Raw genomic sequence first — 19859 nt, 5'->3', positions numbered from 1 at the left:
CCAAAAAGAAAAAATACAGAAGAAAAACAAACCAATGTCCAGATCCGGGGAATCAACGCTCAGATCTGGAGAAACAACGGCCAGATCCGGGAAACACGGCAATAACGCTCTCAAGCAAGGGAAGCCCGCTCATTACAACCACAAAGTTAGAGATCTGCACCAGAAATACAGAGTAAAAGGCGGAGCCTTTAGGGATGTGAGTGTTCAGAGGGGAACTTCCCTTACTTAAGGGCTTTACAACCAAGATGGGGAAAGATACATAACAAGAGAGGCAAAAGGTGGGCAGATCTAGGGTTTGAGAAGAGAGCAGTTTGGGGCGGCGGAAAAGAAATGAGGGAATTATAACCTAAATCGCGAAGGGTGGAGGATATATATAGAGGCAGTATGGGGCTTAAGAAATGGGCTAAGGGGTAATGGGCCCGCACAAACTTATGGGCCGAAGAAGGGAGTAAGAAATAATTGGGCCAACATGTTCATAACAGAGTATTGCACATGTCACCAGAGGGGGGAGTAGGGTGTATACCCGTAGGTCCCAATTTTTAAATTCAAAAATCCCTTCTCAGCAAAGCAGAGGGATCACGCGCCAACAAAGCAGAGGGGTCACGCTCCGACAGAGCAGAGGGATCACACTCCACCAAAGACAGAGGGCAGTGCTCGTAAGCCGCGAAAGTTGGTCGTGCCATCCGGGCCTTCCATGCTCCGCGCAGAGGGAGGGAAGCTATTCAATCGTAAGCCGCGAAAGTTGGTCGTGCCATCCGGGCCTTCCATGCTCCGCGCAGAGGTGACACATAATCGTAAGCCGCGAAAGTTGGTTGTGCCGCCCGGGCCCTCCATGCTCCGCGCAGAGATAACACTTAATCATAAGCCGCGAAAGTTGGTTGCACCCCCCGGGTTTTCCATGCTCCGCGCAGAGGTTGCTTTAACCGTAAGCCACGAAAGTTGGTCACACCCCCCGGGTTTTCCATGCTCCGTGCAGGGTGTTCCTGTCAATCGTAAGCCGCGAAAGTTGGTTGTGCCGCCCGGGCCCTCCATGCTCCGCGCAGAGATAGCACTTAATCATAAGCCGCGAAAGTTGGTTGCACCCCCCGGGTTTTCCATGCTCCGCGCAGAGGTTGCTTTAACCGTAAGCCACGAAAGTTGGTCACACCCCCCGGGTTTTCCATGCTCCGTGCAGGGTGTTCCTGTCAATCGTAAGCCGCGAAAGTTGGTTGTGCCGCCCGGGCCCTCCATGCTCCGCGCAGAGATAGCACTTAATCATAAGCCGCGAAAGTTGGTTGCACCCCCCGGGTTTTCCATGCTCCGCGCAGAGGTTGCTTTAACCGTAAGCCACGAAAGTTGGTCACACCCCCCGGGTTTTCCATGCTCCGTGCAGGATGTTCCTGTCAATCGTAAGCCGCGAAAGTTGGTTGTGCCGCCCGGGCCCTCCATGCTCCGCGCAGAGATAGCACTTAATCATAAGCCGCGAAAGTTGGTTGCACCCCCCGGGTTTTCCATGCTCCGCGCAGAGGTTGCTTTAACCGTAAGCCACGAAAGTTGGTCACACCCCCCGGGTTTTCCATGCTCCGTGCAGGGTGTTCCTGTCAATCGTAAGCCGCGAAAGTTGGTTGTGCCGCCCGGGCCCTCCATGCTCCGCGCAGAGATAGCACTTAATCATAAGCCGCGAAAGTTGGTTGCACCCCCCGGGTTTTCCATGCTCCGCGCAGAGGTTGCTTTAACTGTAAGCCACGAAAGCTGGTCGCACCCCCCGGGTTTTCCATGCTCCGTGCAGGGTGTTCTTTCAATCGTAAGCCGCGAAAGTTGGTCGTGCCATCCGGGACTTCCATGCTCCGCGCAGAGGTGGCACTTAATCGTAAGCCGCGAAAGTTGGTTACACCCCCCGGGTCCTCCATGCTCCGCGCAGAGGTTGCCCTTAACCGTAAGTCACGAGAGTTGGTCGCACCCCCTGTGTTTTCCACACTCCGTGCAGGGTGTTCTATTAATCGTAAGCCGCGAAAGTTGGTTGCACCCCCAGGGTCCTCCATGCTCCGCGCAGAGGGTTACTATTCAATCGTAAACCGCGAAAGTTGGTCGCACCCCTTCTAGGTCTTCCATGCTCCGCGCAGAATGTTCCAGCTGGGATGGGAAGCAGCAAAGGAGTGCTTGGATGGGAAGCAGCAAAGGAATGCTTGGATGGGAAGCAGCAAAGGAATGCTTGAACGGAAAATAGTCATCACAATCCTCGCCAGAGGAGTCATCAAAATCCTCGCCAGAGGAGTCGTCAGAATCCTCGCCAGAGGAGTCATCGAAATCCTCGCCAGAGGAGTCATCGAAATCCTCGCCAGAGGAGTCATCAGAATCCTCGCCAGAGGAGTCATCAAAATCCTCGCCAGAGGAGTCATCAGAATCCTCGTCAGAGGAGTCATCAGAATCCTCACCAGAGGAGTCATCGAAATCCTCGCCAGAGGAGTCGTCCAAATCCTCGCCAGAGGAGTCAACGGAATCCTCATAGCAGAAATTAAAGAAACTCCAAGGGAGGGGATCAGAGAAGCATCAACAACAAGCATAACAAGTCAACTCAAATCAACAGGGGAAAGACGGAAATATAAACCCCACCTCAACAAGCAGCGAAAACAACACAAGTAACAAAGATAAAAGAGGCAAGGACGGGAAAGAAATTTCATTAAAGCATGCCCAAGAGGCAAAGCTATACATCAAAAATTGGAGGTAAGTGTTCAGTTGATACAAATTAAAGAGTTACAAAAATTTCTTTTGATAAAGTCAGGAGAGAAATGGGGAACATCAAGAGGGACGAACAGAAGCAGCTTGAGCAACAGCAGAGGAGACAGGACCACTTGCAGAAGCATGGCCAGAAACGGCTTTCCCTGCAAATATTGGCAGCATGCCAGTTTCCCTCACTTTGGGAAGACGAGCTCCCAAATCCAACAGCTTCACAGCCTCCTGCACATACAGATTTTCATCTCTGTACAGGTCAAACAGCTGATCCACCGCAGCAGAGGAAGAGGCGGAGTCGGTGAAGGCAGAAGATGTTAAGTCAGAGGGCAGGGGAGGCTCCATGCCGAACTGAGAAAACGTCCGGGTGACCTGGCCAGAGGGATCCCGCAGCCGATTTACAAAGCGCACCAGGGAAGCGGAGAAAGCAGGCATATACATGGGAGCAGAGGGCAACGAGTCAGATCCAATCCCAAGAGTAAAATAGGGAATGGCCTTCTCCAGCACTGGATACCACCACTCTGGCTTCCCTGGAGAATTTGCAGGGATTCCCATCAGCTTATTTATCTCCTCATCCTTGAGGTTGTCCATCAAGGCGTGCAGGTTCAGGGTAGCAAGTTGCTCCGGGGTGGCTCCCGCCATCCCCAGTGCCTTTGTAGCAGTCTGCTCTATCACATAAGCAAAGAGGGGCCCAAAATCCTCCAGGTATTCGGGAGTCTTTTTGAAAGCTTCCAGAGTGCCTTCCAGCATCACCCCCAGAAAATGTTGACCCTGCGGAGATAAAAAGTACTCCAGGCGTTGATCCCGGGCTCTCAAGACGTAAGCACGGCCCTGAGCCTCTGCGAGCGTTATCTTCCAGTCACGTCTGGCTTCCTTGTAATCCCTTTCATACCCCGCCTTGAATCGGGCGAGGCTCTCGTGACTCTCTTTTGTCGCCCTTGACAATTCGGAGGCCAGGGACGCCCTCTCCACCTCCACCTGAGCCAATTTAGCCTTCAACTCAGCAACCTCTGCTTCAGCCTGGCTGAGACGCTCCACCACTCCAGCAACATCGTCATCACGCTTGGCGATCTCCGCCTGCTCCTTTTCTCTCTCTTTCTCTGACACGTCGTAATCATGGATGCACTTAACAGCTCCCCATATCCGCGATTCCACCTGCAAGAAAACAAAATGGGGGCCGACAGAACAATAAAGAGGTTAGTAATTTCAAAATTTTATAACAAAAGCATAGGATGCAAGGTACCTGAAGAGCTAACTGGCATAGCTGAGTAGCCAAAGCCGGTCGGGACAGCTTCTCCACTTTTCCCTGATCCTCTGAATGGACACGAGCTATCAAAGCATCAATCAACTTCTGTCCAGACAAACTTGAAATTGGTCCGGGAACCATATCCTCTGATTCATCAGCAGGGAGCACAACAGCTTTGTCTTTGCCCTTTCCCCCGGCAGAAGGGAGGGCTTTAGAACCGCCAGTAGACTTCTTCGCCGGCCCCTTGCCCTTTTCCACTGCAGAGGAGAGGACCTTCGAACCACCAGCGGATTTCTTCGCTGGCTCTGAAGACTTGCCGGCCTTCCTCTGGCTTTCTTGTTTCTCCTTCTCACCAATAGAGATCAGAGAGCCCCTCTTCCTTTTCTTCGAAAGATCGGCAAGGGTGGCACCGGGGACCGAGTCGGGTGAGGAAACCTCATCAGTGATATCCACAATTTGGATATCCTCTTCATCAGCACCGGAGACACTACCAGTTATGGGACGGCTGCTCCTGTGAATAAGGGCGCCTGCATCGGCCTCCTCTGCGTCAAATGTGCGATAAGCTTCTACATCCCCCTCCGGGACCTCTACCACAGGAGGAGTGGCGATCAGATCAGCGCCAACTGGCTGATCCGAAGGGCTTGTTCCGGAAACAGAGCCACTCGTGCCATGTTCCCCGCTGCCAGCGAGAGAAGTAGTGGCAGGCAAATTGCTCCCACATTTCTACCTCCAAGACATATCTGCAAATCAAATTTATACATCGTTAAAATCAGGGTAACAAAAGCTAATGTGTTTTTTAATTTATATCTTTTACCTATCGATTTCTCTGGATATAGGGGGAATAGGCCATTGAATGCCAGAGACGAAGGGTTTTCAGCAAGGTACCTACAGTCTAAGGTCTGGGCTTTATTCATAGCATTCAGTTGGGCAATAACGCCCAGGTCAAAGTTCGAGGGAGGCTCTAAGGAAGCTGGCCTATAGGTAGTGCGGGAACCATGCCATTCTAGTTCCGAAACTCCGTAAGCACGCCAACTACCGACAAGGGTGCGCACATAGCAATACTTGGATAAAAAGCCTTTATCAAAAGAATTTAAGGAGGAAAGAAAAGAGGTGGGATGACTTGGGTGGCCAGCAAAACTATACAAAGGACTACCCTGCATACGAAGAGTCTGGGTCTGACAAAATAATTTGCCAGTATCCCCAACACCATGGGCTCGGCAAAGAACATGGAAAGCGTATAACCTCCGGATGGCGGAGGGGGCGATCTGGTAAAAGGGAATATGGTAATGGTTACAGACACTGACCAAAAGAGCAGGAGGAGGAAGCCTGAGACCGGCATTTATCTGAGCTTGCCAGATCACCACGGTTTTATGATTTCGAAGTTCTTCTGGGGGTGTTGTGGCTTTGGAGAAGGCAACGAATTTTAAACCCTCAGGATTACGACATTGGCGCTGCATCTTCTCCATCTCTACGACACTAAGGCGGGATGCAGGAACACGCTTCGGGGATTGGGGTGTCTTTTTAGTTCTCTTCTTTGGTAAAGAGGGACTGGGAGCAGTTTCAGAGTCATGAGAAACAGAGGGGGAAGGAAGATTTTCGAGATCTTGGAGTTGAGGAGACGAAGATGAAGAAGCTTGGGGGGAGGGGGAAGGCGATCGCGGGGGTTGTGGAGCGGACGTAGAAGCCATTATTGGAAATTTCAATCCTAGGGTTTCTAGCACGCTCAATCAGAGCACCAACAACTATACCACCATACTACAACTAATCACAAATACTGGAAGAAGAGGCGCGCGAATTACCTAGGTCGAATAAGGATTGAGTATAGGCACCGGAACGGAAGGATCGCTGGAAGCACGTCGGAACAGGAATAAGAATCGCAGAAAATTTACAGATGAAGGGATTTCGGAAAAACAAGAGAAGAAGAATAGTGAAAAATGGGAGTTCGAATCGACTAAGTAAAATTGTACGCGGGCAACCACCAACACACGGGATGAACGACGCGTGGCACACGGGAAATAATCGACGGATGAGGATTTCTACGGAGAGACGAAAGGACGCAAAGGTTAAAAAGTAACCTCGGGGTACGGGGAAAGTACTGTAGATCGGGCAGGCATTTAATGCAGGTGACGTCATCCACGCGGGCGAGTCCTCTGGCTAGTGGCAATACTCCAGAGTGAACTAGCCAGACCAGGGAGGGTGGGAATAATAAAAATACCAGAGGGCAATTTACAGGGTTTATCTTTGCTTTCTTATAGAATTAGAGTACTTATGTCTTCATGATTTGCAGGGATCAAGGAAAACAGCATAGTTTTGGCTTTCACAGTACCCCACTGGTTGAACACGAAGAATACCCGGTTCAACCAGACCAGAGGGGGGAGTGGTTGATGAGGAGTAATATGTGCAGAGTAGAAAAGGGACATAAATCAGAGGAATCATCTTCATCAGAAGAATCATGCGGAAAAATGGTCATTGCCAGAGAAGCCATCACTACCAGAGGAGTCATCCTCGACGGAGGAGCCATCACTACCAAAAGAGTCATCCTCGTCAGAGGAGTCATCTTCACCAGAGGAAGCATCCTAGTCAGAAAAGTCGTCAATACCAGAGAAGTCGTTGCTATCAGAGAAAGTATATCCGTGCCAGAGAAGTCGCTACCGCCAGAGGAGACGCCCTTGCCAGAGAAGACGTGTTTACCAGAAGAGTCACCTCCACCAGAGATGTCAACATCACCAGAGAAGACGCCTTCGCCAGAAAAGACATTTCCATCAGAGGAGCCAACAAACGCGCGGGAAGGTCTCCCGCATATTATCGAAATTACCAGCGTACCCTTCCATCACGCAAGACGCATGCACCGCAGATGTTTTTACTATTTTACCCCTCCGTTTGTAAATCTATAAATAGGGCCCGAGCTCGTGTACTGTTACTTACGATATCTCATATTTTCGAATACAACCACTATTTTCTCTTCGGGGCAAGGTTTCCGATCATTTTTACTTCGTCTTCTTCAAGTCACCACACTAGGTATAGTTCGCGGTTTCTCTCTATAGTTTTAGGTGTTGGTTTCATAAACACCATATACCAATTCAGAGTTAAGAATAAACGACAGGCTTTGCCTATTCAGGTGGGCTTATTTTCCAAATGTATGGTTTAGCTATTGAGCTTAAATGTTTCAATGAAATGAAAACTGTTTATCCGATAAAATATTTTGTGCACTCTGCTCTGTTTAAGGCTCGCATAAGTTAATCGATCGAGGTTCTCTCTTGACCTAACACGTTATTTGAGAATTGTGTACACCTATTAGCTGACCTGGTGGGTTGATCTCCATCGGGCACTAATCATGTATGAGGCGTTATAAGGGTGCTCGACGGGATGTGTTCCGGAGCATTGGGTCCCAAATGGGAACTTGACTGGGTTACGCCCTCAGTTCAAGTAAGCAGGAGTAATGGATCCGTCGGTGGCTAAAAGGTCCGGGATCACAGCAAGTAACGGAAAGGGAGTGTGACAATTGCGCGCAATATAATAAAATGTTTTAACATGCTTAGAAGTTATTTCAATTTAAAACCTTCTAAGTCATGTCAAGTATAATTGGATAAACTGCTCTTATGATTATGAAATGTTTATAAAAATGCTAGCCCACTAAGTACATTAGTACTTAGCCCAAAATTACTTTCAAATGTTTTCAGGTTGATTGGTCGGTGCTGACGGGGCAGAGCTGAGGCTAGGGTTCAACTCCGTATTTTGTCTTTCGCTGTTGCACTAGCTCTTATTTGTCTTTTGTTTCTCCAACTTAAGACTTTTATGTTAAATTCTGAATTATGTTTCTTATCGAGCTTAAACTCTCAACTTCTAGCTCTATGTTATTAACGTTGGTTATCGGAAGCATGAAACCGAACTTGTGATCCTAAGGCTTAGAATGTTGTTGATTGATTAATATCACTTGATTTTTGTCTTTCTTCACTCAAAGGGCGTTCCCCGACTTTTTATCCTATTATTTGAATCCCACAAGGTTCTTTCCTTGTTTATTTCTATGATTTTAGTCGCACCTCGATTATAGTTTATTCCTTCAAGAATTGGGGTGTGACAGAATGGTATCAGAGCATAAGTTTTCTTTCATGTCTCTGATAACCGTAAGCTTCTAATGTCGAGTCTAGAATAGTACCTCTAGGCTTCTAAGAAAATTTGTTGACCCTCAGCTCGCCGTCACACTGCCGCAACAAAAGGTACGACTTAAAAATTTCAATGATTTTAAATGCTTTCAAAGTTTTTAAGAAGTGCGCGCTTTCAATGTATGTTGTTATATGAATTGCTTATCGCTTTCATATTGTTAGTTTGAGCCTTTAACTCATATAACCAATGTATGTATGTATGTCGTGTTTGGGACTACCCGAGCCCTTAACGAATCAATGAATTTATGGTCGAGTTAGATTTCATTAATCTTTCCGGCTTAAGAAAAATTTTATGAAAGGGGCATTTATTGTCCATATGTTTAAAGGTTTCAAAAGAAACAAATGATTAAACGAATGAAAAGTTTTATGTTATCGTGTTAGGTCCACTGCCTGTACGATATGAATGATGAGTCTCTTACAAACCGTTTGAGTACTACCCAAGGATACTTTAGAAATGTTAGTCGTGAAAGCTCCGCTTGATCGATTTAAGTAAGGAATGATAAGATAGCAACGTTTAACATAGATATGTTACAACGTAGAAGAAATGTCATGAGATTAAGGTTTCACTTAAGTTATTCCACTTAAGTTTAGATTAGTTTCCACGTAGAACTAGTCTTTCACATAGTTACACTATAGAAGCGATATATCTCGTGTATATCTATATATGTTTGTATGTATGTATGCCGAATGAGTCTCTTCGTCTGCTGATTCTCGTCCATCAATCAGAATGGAAGGTGCACCAAGAGGACGTGGTAGAGGGCGCGGACGTGGCCGTGGGCGCGGTAGGGGATTTGTACTCGAAGAGCCTATTCCACAAGTAGCACCAAATCGCACAGCCGAGGAAAAGTTTCGCAAGGAAAAAACCTCCAACGTTTGATGGATTGGGCGAACCTGCGGATGCCGAGAAATGGGTTAGGGCAATAGAACGGATCTTCAACTACATCCGTTGTGATGATGAGGATAAAGTAGCATGCGCAACTTATCAGTTGGTGGACGAAGCTGACTTTTGGTGGGAGTCAGTGAGGCGGACTATGACTGACGAACAGTGGGAGAATTTCACATGGGAAGAATTCAAGGCTGAATTGTATGAGAAGTATATACCAGGATGTTACCGACAAAAGAAACAGAACGAGTTTTGGAATTTGAGACAGAAAACGGGAACTGTGACCAAGTATGATAGAGCCTTCAATCAGCTATCAAGATATGCTCCGACGTTGGTGGACAGCGATGAGAAACGCGCAGAGAAGTTCAGAAACGGACTGCGTCACGAGATAGCGATTTCCCTAGAAAGTCAAGGGGGTCTCACCTACGCGCAGACATTGAGCAGAGCCCTCACTATTGAGTCATTGTTGCCAAGGGAGAAAGGAAAATCCCCCGAACAGTTTGGATTCGTACCATCTCAAGATGGTAGTAAGGGAAAGACAAAATGGAATGAAGGGACTGGTGGAAACATTGGAAATGGGAAGAAACCATGGATGGCAAATCAAAATCAGAATCAACATCAGAACCCACAACCTCAAGCAATAGTTCAAACTCCTTGCCCAAAATGTCAAAAACTCCATCCGGGAGAATGCCTGAAAGGAATGAACGTCTGCTATAACTGCGGAGAGGCCGGGCATTATGTCTCGACATGCCCAAAGAAGGGGGGAGGAGCACCCCAACAACAAAATCCTGGAAACCAACAACGACAAAACCAAGGTCCTAGAGGAAATCAGGACCAACCACGATACGCTAGGGCCTATGCCCTTAACCAACATCGAGCAGCAGGAGATCACGGAAACCTGGCAGGTACGATTAATGTTTTCGACATGTCGATTATAGCTCTATTCAATATTGGAGTATCCTATTCTTCTATTTCATATGTTGCTTTTAAGAAATTAGAATTTACGCTATAATCGTCCGTAACAACGTTAGAAGTTAGTACAACTAACGATGAAAGACTGCTACTAAGGACGTCACCGCGAACTCAGAGCTCGATATAGGCGCCGAAACATTTAGATATACTTACATGTTATTCCTATGATAGAATTTGACGCAATCCTCGAATTGGTTGGCTTACTCAAGTCAGCGCCACGATACTTTTTAACAAGAGAAAGATCCCTCTTCAATCTTCAGGAGAGGACGAGACAAGTTTCCATGAGGTACCAGATTTTGAGGAAAATTTTCTAGTTCGAAGAACAATGTGGCACTATTAGAAAAGCTAAGACCGTATATGATTTAGTGCCGCATAAGAGTTGAGTGGAATGAAAGTCTAGTATCCAAACTAGATGACCCAGATATGCAATTTCGAGGACGAAATTTTTATAAGGAGGGAGGGATGTAACACCCCGCCCATTTACATTAAGTTTAGAATTTATTTTAAGCATTTGTAAATTTAGTTATTAAGTTTATATGCATTGCATATTTATTTAATTTAGCATTCAAGCATTTTCACGAGCTTCTACTTAGCAAACCCTGAGGAATTATTACAGTTCCAATAATTCAATCCTGAGGGATTTTAATTATCAATCCTCACTCAACTCACTTACACTCATACCTCCCATCAGCCGCCCTACACCTATTCAAGCAGCCCAAAATTCAGGCTTTATGCCATGCTTGGCAGAGGCAATCAAATGCCCCATTTTCAACCTCCAATCTCATCCCCAAGTCAAATATTGCAGGCAAATCTCCATCAAATCTCAGCCCCAAGTCAAATATTTCAACCAAGCCTCCACAATTCAGCTGCACTATTCACCCATCTTTTCACATTGTTCAGCCTCTCCTTAGTTCGGTATTTTCCTCCTTTAAAGCCATCCTCATTCGCAATCATCTTTACCCAGTTGCAAGAATTCATACGGTAAAGTTCTCTCTTCAACTCATTTTTTTCCTCAACTATGTAAACCAACTCACACACACTCAATAATCAGTTATTCATTTCACAAAGAAGATAATCACCGATTACATAGACATAGACATAATTTGATTTGCATATCATACACATATGCATTTTCTGCAAATTGCTAATAAAAGCTTTTTAAAGGGAATAAGCTATCTTTTACATGTATATGTTGAGTGTATGCTTGCTGTGATGAGAGTCGAGTCAGTGGCCGGCGGCGGAGAAGATGAGAGAAGAGGCGGTGGTGGTCGGCTCTTCGCTGCTGCTACTGTCGACTGCGGAGTCGAGAGAAATAGGGGCGAGGGAGATGGTTGACCGGTGGCTGTCTCGCCGGGGAAGGAGGCGGCACGGCGGCCGGAGTTTGGTGAGGGAGCGAGAGGGTGGTGAGTGTGTGGAGTCGGCAGGGATCGAGGGTAGAGGGGAGGGCAGCGACGGCTTCTCTCTGTTGTTCGCCGAAAGTCAGAGGGAGATGGGGGCGGTACGGTCGGCGGTGGCTCCGAGCTGCTGTCCGGTCGAACAAACGGAAGAGGGAGGCAGGGTGGCGACGACGGCGGCAATTAGCTGCTGCTCGTCGGGAATCGAGGCCAAGGGCCGCGATTAGAGTGCCTGAAATCAGGGGGATCCGGAGCTCGGCGGCGGCAGCCTATGGTTGTGCAGTCGCCGGAGATTTGAAGGGGCGGTTGCTGGGATTGGAGATCTAAGGTTGGGGAAAGAGAGGGCGCCTGTGTGTGCTGTCGTGTGAGAGATGAGGAAGAGGGAGAGGGAGAGAGATTGAGGAGAGGACAGGGGGAGGCAGAGCCGCCGGCCTCCGGTGGCGGCGTGCCGTCTGGGACGGCGGCAGGAGGCCGAGAAGAAGAGAGGGAGGAGGGCTGAGAGAGGGTGAGAGGCGTGTGATGTGTGAGTTGTGTGTGATTGCGTGTGTGCGTGTCTTATTGAGGGAGAAGAAGATGATTTGGGCCTATTTTATTTCTTAATGCTGGGCTGCTTTTAATTAAAATTTGGGCCAAAATGTTAGTTAAAAGTGGGCTGCTGCATTTTAATTTGGGTCCTTGTTTTACTTAATTGTTGGGCTTGCTTAATCAATTTGACTAAGTTTGATTGGTTTATTAATTTGACTCTTTAATTGGGTTTGATTAATTATTATAAAAAGTTTGTATAGTAATATTTTTCTTATTATTATGTGCCTATATTAAATATAATTATTTAATTATGTGAGTTAAAGCATGAATTAATTTTGCATTATACATTTTGCAAATAAAACCATTTTGATTAAATTGGTTCTTATTTATGAGTTCAATTATTAAGAAAAATCGAGCAAGGATATTGTTGGTGTCCTTGACTTAAGAATTTAGTTTTCAAATATTTATTAAATTTTGAAAACCCGGCTAAGTGAATCATAGGATGATAAACACTTCACTATGACTTAAGATTAGATTCAGGAGACCTATTAAGATTATAGATTTCTTGTAGGCTTTGTGGATCGTGAGGACTAGCACTGCTATACCAATTCAGAGTTAAGAATAAACGACAGGCTTTGCCTATTCAGGTGGACTTATTTTCCAAATGTATGGTTTGGCTATTGAGCTTAAATGTTTCAATGAAATGAAAACTGTTTATCCGATAAAATATTTTGTGCACTCTGCTCTGTTTAAGGCTCGCATAAGTTAATCGATCGAGGTTCTCTCTTGACCTAACACGTTATTTGAGAATTGTGTACACCTATTAGCTGACCTGGTGGGTTGATCTCCATCGGGCACTAATCATGTATGAGGCGTTATAAGGGTGCTCGACGGGATGTGTTCTGGAGCATTGGGTCCCAAATGGGAACTTGACTGGGTTACGCCCTCAGTTCAAGTAAGCAGGAGTAATGGATCCGTCGGTGGCTAAAAGGTCCGGGATCACAGCGAGTAACGGAAAGGGAGTGTGACAATTGCGCGCAATATAATAAAATATTTTAACATGCTTAGAAGTTATTTCAATTTAAAACCTTCTAAGTCATGTCAAGTATAATTGGATAAACTGCTCTTATGATTATGAAATGTTTATAAAAATGCTAGCCCACTAAGTACATTAGTACTTAGCCCAAAATTACTTTCAAATGTTTTCAGGTTGATTGGTCGGTGCTGACGGGGCAGAGCTGAGGCTAGGGTTCAACTCCGTATTTTGTCTTCCGCTGTTGCACTAGCTCTTATTTGTCTTTTGTTTCTCCAACTTAAGACTTTTATGTTAAATTCTGAATTATGTTTCTTATCGAGCTTAAACTCTCAACTTCTAGCTCTATGTTATTAACGTTGGTTATCGGAAGCATGAAACCGAACTTGTGATCCTAAGGCTTAGAATGTTGTTGATTGATTAATATCACTTGATTTTTGTCTTTCTTCACTCAAAGGGCGTTCCCCGACTTTTTATCCTATTATTTGAATCCCACATGGTTCTTTCCTTGTTTATTTCTATGATTTTAGTCGCACCTCGATTATAGTTTATTCCTTCAAGAATTGGGGTGTGACAGCTCTGTGATTCATTCAATATATTGCAATTTGTTAATCTGAATTACGAATGCAGTTGATTCATTCATCGTTATTTAGTTGGTATGACATGACGCATGAATTGTTCTACGAATCTGCATGTCTCATATATGTGTGTGGAATGATTTACGTGCATAAAAATGAACCACCTTATATGGAATTTGAATATGTGGTGTATGCAGCATATGAATGCATCAATATGAAATAAATTACAACTAGCGAGAATATTTCCTATGATGTAAGAACAAACAGTTATTACAAGCATATAATTCTCTAACCTTATATAATTCTCTAACGTTATGAAATGTCATTTTTATGGCAGCGTACATTGCACAAAAGAAAGGGAAATGAGTAGTAATTGGCGATAAAAATGATGATGCAGATGAAAATAGAAGGAAAGAAGGTTTGAATCATGCTTTAGTATGCAGTGTTTAATTTTAACTTATTTAAGATTAGCACGAAAAATAATTGTCCGTCTTGTTGCAGCACGAACAAAGCATAGGAATGATGAATTCATGAAGGATATGAAGCGTGCTATGATGGAGAGCTTGTTAGACGGTATGTAGACAGATATATTTTTTTTGGAAAGTTTACTTTATAATAGCATAGGTGGATTTTCTAATTGGCGTAACTTATGAATTAGGGGTATTGAGTAAGAGGAAGAAAGTGGATGTTGCGGATGATTCTGAGCAAGAGACATCGAATGATTCGAACGGGGAGGATGACTCTCCTGTTGTAGTCGTAAAAAAGACTAGGCATGAGAAACGGAAGGAGGGGATGGTGAACTACAAAGAATGGTCTGTTAGAGTGTATGAGGATTATCCGACATTGTTCACGAGAACAACTCCTGCTGTGTTTGTGAAAGCTGTGCAACAGATGAACGAGCAACAAAAGCAGGCAGTGGCTGATTTGGGTTTTGATTATTTACTGGATCTTCGTATTACTGAACTACCTGGGAAGTTAAATTACTGGTTGATGGATAGCTACAATGCTCATACGTCAGAGATTGTTCTTCCATCTGGTAAGACGATTCCTGTTACCGAGGAGGATGTGTATCGAGTATTGGGGTTTCCAAGAGGATATAGGAATATTGTTCTAGTCGATAATGATGATAGAACACCTTTGTTTGATGACTGGAAAGTGCGGTTTCCTGGAAGAAATCCAAGAAAGATCAAGATCAACCAGGTCAGGGATGATATGCTGGCTTGCCAGGATGGAGGTAGATGGTTCAAAATTCAATTCATGATTATGGTTGGTCATTGCTTGATTCAGAGCTTTACGAACGGGTCCGTAGTGCATAGGGTTATTAGATGTTTGGAGGATCTGGATAGTGTGCAAGATTGGAACTGGTGCGAGTATGTGATAAGATCTTTGATTATGAGCAAGGGGCCATGGCAGAAGAACACAAAGCAATTTTACACTGGTCCGACAATGTTCATGACGGTATGTAAACAAATTAATTGATGCCTTTAATTCCTTTATGATTCTGGATTACCTGAATCAGATGGCTAAGGCTATCATTTTATTGTTATGAGTCTTATGACATCTAAGTTTTTACTGGCTGTAGGTATTTTACGTTGACATGGTGAATTGGGTTAATTCAGATGTGAGAAGAGATTTTCCTTTATTTAAAGCATGGAATGCCAAGAAGTTGAAGGATAGGGAGCTTGATGAAGTAAATGGTGGTGGGTTTGGTGATGGGCTAATTCTTGATCCCATTACAATATATTGGCCAGCCCCTCCTGATCGTTTCCAAGTCAACCAGGTTGCTATTAACGAACAAGTGGCAGATGATATGACTGGGGTAGTTACAGAGGAATCTATTTTGGATAGGCTGACAAGAGAAATGGTTCAGTTCGAGAAGTCTAGAGATAAGATTATGGCCATTCTGAACGTAGCTGATGATGCAGACCTTGCATCATATGTGTTCAAGCAGAAGTTTGAAGAAGCGAAGAAACTTATGGTTAAGGCTCCATATATGTTAACGAAGATGCCTGTTGATAAGCTTGATAATGCCATTTGTGGTGAAGGTCCGTCGAAGGATGCAGTATTTGATGATGGGCTACGTTACGACGTCGCTCTGTTCAATTCATGTGATGCAGCGATGTCTAAGTCATGCACCAGTATAGGTCGTCTTGACGGTATTTCGGATTTCAACCTTGGGGCAGAAGCACCGACGGGCATTGAGAACTCAAATGGGCTGGCACCACGTTTGGTGGACACAGATCGAGAGATATCAAAGGTTTATATTTTATTTGATAATTGATGATTTTATTTCTAAAAGTGTTAAACAATTTAGGATTAATAAAAGATCGATTTAGTTGTGTTTTATTTGTTTCTGAATCTATTTTTTTTTTGTTCATATTGTACAGGACATTGGAGGGAAAGGTGAGCATGAGACGCCGTTGGTTAGAAATGAATTTCCAGTTCAGGCTCCGTCAGCCAACAGAAGTTTGATTAACCCAATTGTCAATGTAGGTTGCTTAACAAATCGATTTTTACAATATATTATTATGAATAAGTTGTTAACGTGTAATGTTGGAATGAACAGGTTGCAACCGACGATGCAGCACGTGCCGCTGTCGCACCTGTAAATGTGCCTGAAAAAATGGTTCGTACACATATTTGTATAAGAGTGCTTAATTTATACTGTACTGGCTATTATAATTTGGTTTAATTGGTTTGTTTATACTACTTATATATTTGGACAGGTTGATGAACTGGCTTTTATAATTTCCTTGAATTGGTTAGTTTATATATCAAAGTCCGTTGAATAGAGCAATAAAATAAGCATTTTTATTATTTGGACAGGTTGAACGTGTGGATGATGAAGTTGGGGCACAGAATGTTCAACCTTCACGTCGTGCGAGGACCAATATTGCAAGAATTACAATAAAGGACGGCGAAGAGAATAGGGTTTATGAAAACCCTACGACACTGGTAAAGCGGTTGCGTAGTGGTCGTTTGTAAGATATTTCGATGTGGTTGTAATATAAACTAATTGAATCAGGTTTCGGGTGCGTGCGTCAGGAATGAAAATGTCGACCGATATGTGTTGAAGCCTCTGGAACAAAATGTATGTATTGTAGTATATGATGGTTGGCTGAATTGTGTTATATTATTTTGTGAGATCTATGAGAATGTTTGTATTCTGCAGAAATTTATAGTAATTAAATCTGTTAGGTGTAGAATCAGTTGGTGCGCGAGGAAATATTGTTTGATTCATGCTGTTGTGGTTTTAAGTTTGTACTTGAAAAGCTAATTCGAAATTTTTAAAACTTGATTCATGCCTCATATTTGTTTGGTTCGTGCGAAATTAGATTATTTTGAAGACACCAGAACCGTTAGGACCAAAATGCAGGGGTAAAGAATTACTTCGGAGAACTACTTTCAATTTATCACCCTTCGTGGAGTGGACCGTCAATACGACGAAAAGGTTGACTAAGAGGGAGAAGGCAATTGGACTATATGCGCTGTACCACCGAGCTCATAATCCGTAAATTATTATTTCATAGTCCACATTAAATACTGTATTTTTTTGTGAAAAAAAAAATTAGTTCCTGTAAAGTTGATTATAATGAGTTGTCCTTATTTTGCAGGAATGATGTTATTTTTGAGAAAGATAACAAGGTTCTTCGCAGGTCAACTTTGTTTCCTTATGCAGGGATAGTCTAGTTGATCTCGAGATAATTGATACATGGACTTCGTTTTTGAATTGGAATGAACAGTTCCGTTCCGACACATCCCCCAGTCGGTTCTTTGCATCTACTCAAATCTGTGTAAGTAATTAGATGAAACGTTGTATTAATTTTATGCATAAATAGTTTGAATTTGATTGGATTTGTATTATTTATTTGTAGTTGGAGTCGATTGTTCAACCACCAAGCAATTGGCCTTATAAAAGGCGGCGAGATATTTTTTTCAGGCTGTTAACAGCTGAATTAGTCAATCTTCAACATACGCATATGAATGATATTGACATGGTTCGTACTTAACTGTCTTAAATACAATGTTTAATTTATTTGGGACTAATATGTCATATCTTAAGTAAATTGTCTCCAATTTGGTGTGCAGTTTGTTTTTCCAGTATGTAGAGTGATGAATTATTACGCTTTATGCGTGGACCTGAAGAAGGAAAGGGTGCATGTCTTAGATAGTCAAAACGAGACTGAAGCTCAGATTAAAGAAGAAAAATACACCCGGACAGTTGATGATTTAGTATGTTTTGTTGTATAGATTTTTCTTTTTATGTTTTTATTCTGTTATAACTTGTTCTAATAAGTAATTGTTTTATTGTCGTAGAAGCAAATGTTGATGGACTACATGAACAACATCAATGAAGTTCATAAGAGCAATATTGTGAAGCGGTCAAAGATGTCTATTGTTCACATAAAATGGGGTGATGTGAAGAACATTAATGACACAGGAGTATACCTAATGAGGCATATGGAGACTTTCATGGGTGAAGGTGCATATACTTGGAGCTGTGGTCTAACTGCGAAACTGAAGAAGCAATTGAATCTGTTGAGGGTGAGGTATTGCACAACTATTATTGGGTGGGAGAAAAATAGTGTTAAAGATGCAGTTACTGTTAGCGCGACTGACTACTATGAGGAGGTTGTTGGTGACCCGAGCATTAACATCGACATGACACTGCTTGGATAAAAACAGCATTATTGGCATGACTATTACTATTTTTCTGTTTTTTTGGTTTAAAATAGTGGATAATGTTTACACATATTTAAGCATTTTTGTGGATGCAAGTATTTGTTTGAATTATGCTCGTTTTAAGATAAAGAATATTTATAATATGCGTGATCTGTTCCACTAGTTGGTTTATTATGTATTTTTTTAAATCAATTTCGCTGGTGAAATTCTTATGCATTAAATACAGCCAGATGCGATGCAGACACTTTTAATGAAATGCAGTTTTTAATACAGACAGTTTTAATCAATAGACTTTGGACAATTAATACAGCCAGATGTGATGATTGTTTCGGTCAACGCGTAAGTATGAATAATTGGGTATGACTGCGTGAATCATACGACAATGCATACTATTATATAATTTAATTCATGCGTTTCTGTTACATACTACTAAATCTCTACATAAAAAACTGCCGTTGGAATGCATATACCGTAGCAGTAAATGGGTTGGAGAAGAAGGGAGAAGGCTTATACTGTATGAATCAGCATAAATTCTTTGTTAAAGGAAGTTTTTTAAACTATGCAAGATTTTTGAAAAAACATGTAATATCTGGAACAAGTAGTCTAAGAATTCGTGATGCCTGTATGAATCATATTGCATTCCTATTCATTTAAAAGAATTAACTAAGTTAAAACAGTAAAGTTAGCAAAGGTGGTAGCAAAAAACTTCATTACGTGCATTAAATTGCATTAAATAAAACAAGATGGGGGTTTGTAAGCAATGGAAAATGAACTTTAGAATCTAGACATAAGGTTTGTAAGTCCAAAACTGTAAAGTTTAAAAAAGGATAAAAAATCAAAAGCAATAGTAAAAAATCACTCCTCGTCGCTCTCTTCTTCGACAACCTTACCACAATTGCGGGAATCATGTCTAACTAGACGGCGACATTTCCTGCATCTTCTCTTTGGTTTTTTCGCCTTTTCAGCTGCTACCTCATAAGTTGACTTCAATCTCTTGCCACTTCCCTTAGTCTTCACGGCATCTGGTGGATGAACAGTTACAACTGAAGGGATCTTCGAACCATAAAATAATTCAAACATTTTTTGCTTTCCGCTCGCCGGAGACAAGCATTGTGCAACGTTTCAGTTCTGTTAAGAGTGAATCAGCTAGCTCGTCATTCCCTTCTGCAATGCCAATACAACGAAGAGCCTCTGCCATCAATGACTTGTTGCGTGACTTCATGTTGCTAGTTGATATAACTTCTGCACTAGCAGCCTTTAGCCATCGATGTACTATATATTTGGAAGGAATTAACTTCATTCCCACGTTTCGCATAACAACAAACATATGTCGACATATAAGACCAACCCTCACAAACTTTTTGCAGGAGCATGTAATGGTTTCTTCAGACGCTATATGCACAACCTTAAACACACCATTAGATCTGTCATCTACGGAGTACCATTGCTCGTCGTCGTCTGTCTCCATTGACTTTATGCGGCATCTATCAACAGCCTCAATGATCTCCGTTAGAATATCCATAAACACATTCCTGGTGTATATAAGTGAGGCATGGTGTTCCAGTAGGGTGTGAGTCTTCAATTGGGGCACCGTTGTCTGATCTACAATGCACGCCTGTTTGTAATTATGCCGTTGTGCCTCCATAGCACTCTCAAAGTGAATGTAGAATGCA

General features: G+C 43.2%; 1 protein-coding gene and 1 long non-coding RNA gene across 2 annotated transcripts; one reads left to right on the top strand and one right to left on the bottom strand.

Moving 5' to 3' along the window:
• Positions 1–12380: 12380 nt before the first annotated feature.
• LOC131024148 (uncharacterized) lies at positions 12381–13375 on the top strand. The gene is made up of 2 exons (XR_009101659.1): positions 12381–12539; positions 13102–13375. It is a non-coding gene; the product is annotated as an uncharacterized LOC131024148 (long non-coding RNA).
• Positions 13376–19258: 5883 nt separating this feature from the next.
• LOC131025683 (protein FAR1-RELATED SEQUENCE 1-like) lies at positions 19259–19831 on the bottom strand. Its single transcript, XM_057955477.1, has one exon. It carries the CDS (start codon positions 19829–19831, stop codon positions 19259–19261), a length of 573 nt encoding a protein of 190 aa, XP_057811460.1.
• Between the last annotated feature and the right edge of the window lie 28 nt (positions 19832–19859).

Source organism: Salvia miltiorrhiza, chromosome 5 (assembly GCF_028751815.1).
Source record: "Salvia miltiorrhiza cultivar Shanhuang (shh) chromosome 5, IMPLAD_Smil_shh, whole genome shotgun sequence".
Taxonomy (NCBI): Eukaryota; Viridiplantae; Streptophyta; class Magnoliopsida; order Lamiales; family Lamiaceae; genus Salvia; species Salvia miltiorrhiza.
Note: the sequence above shows the minus strand (reverse complement) of the source record. Positions and strands in the feature narration are given on the sequence as shown.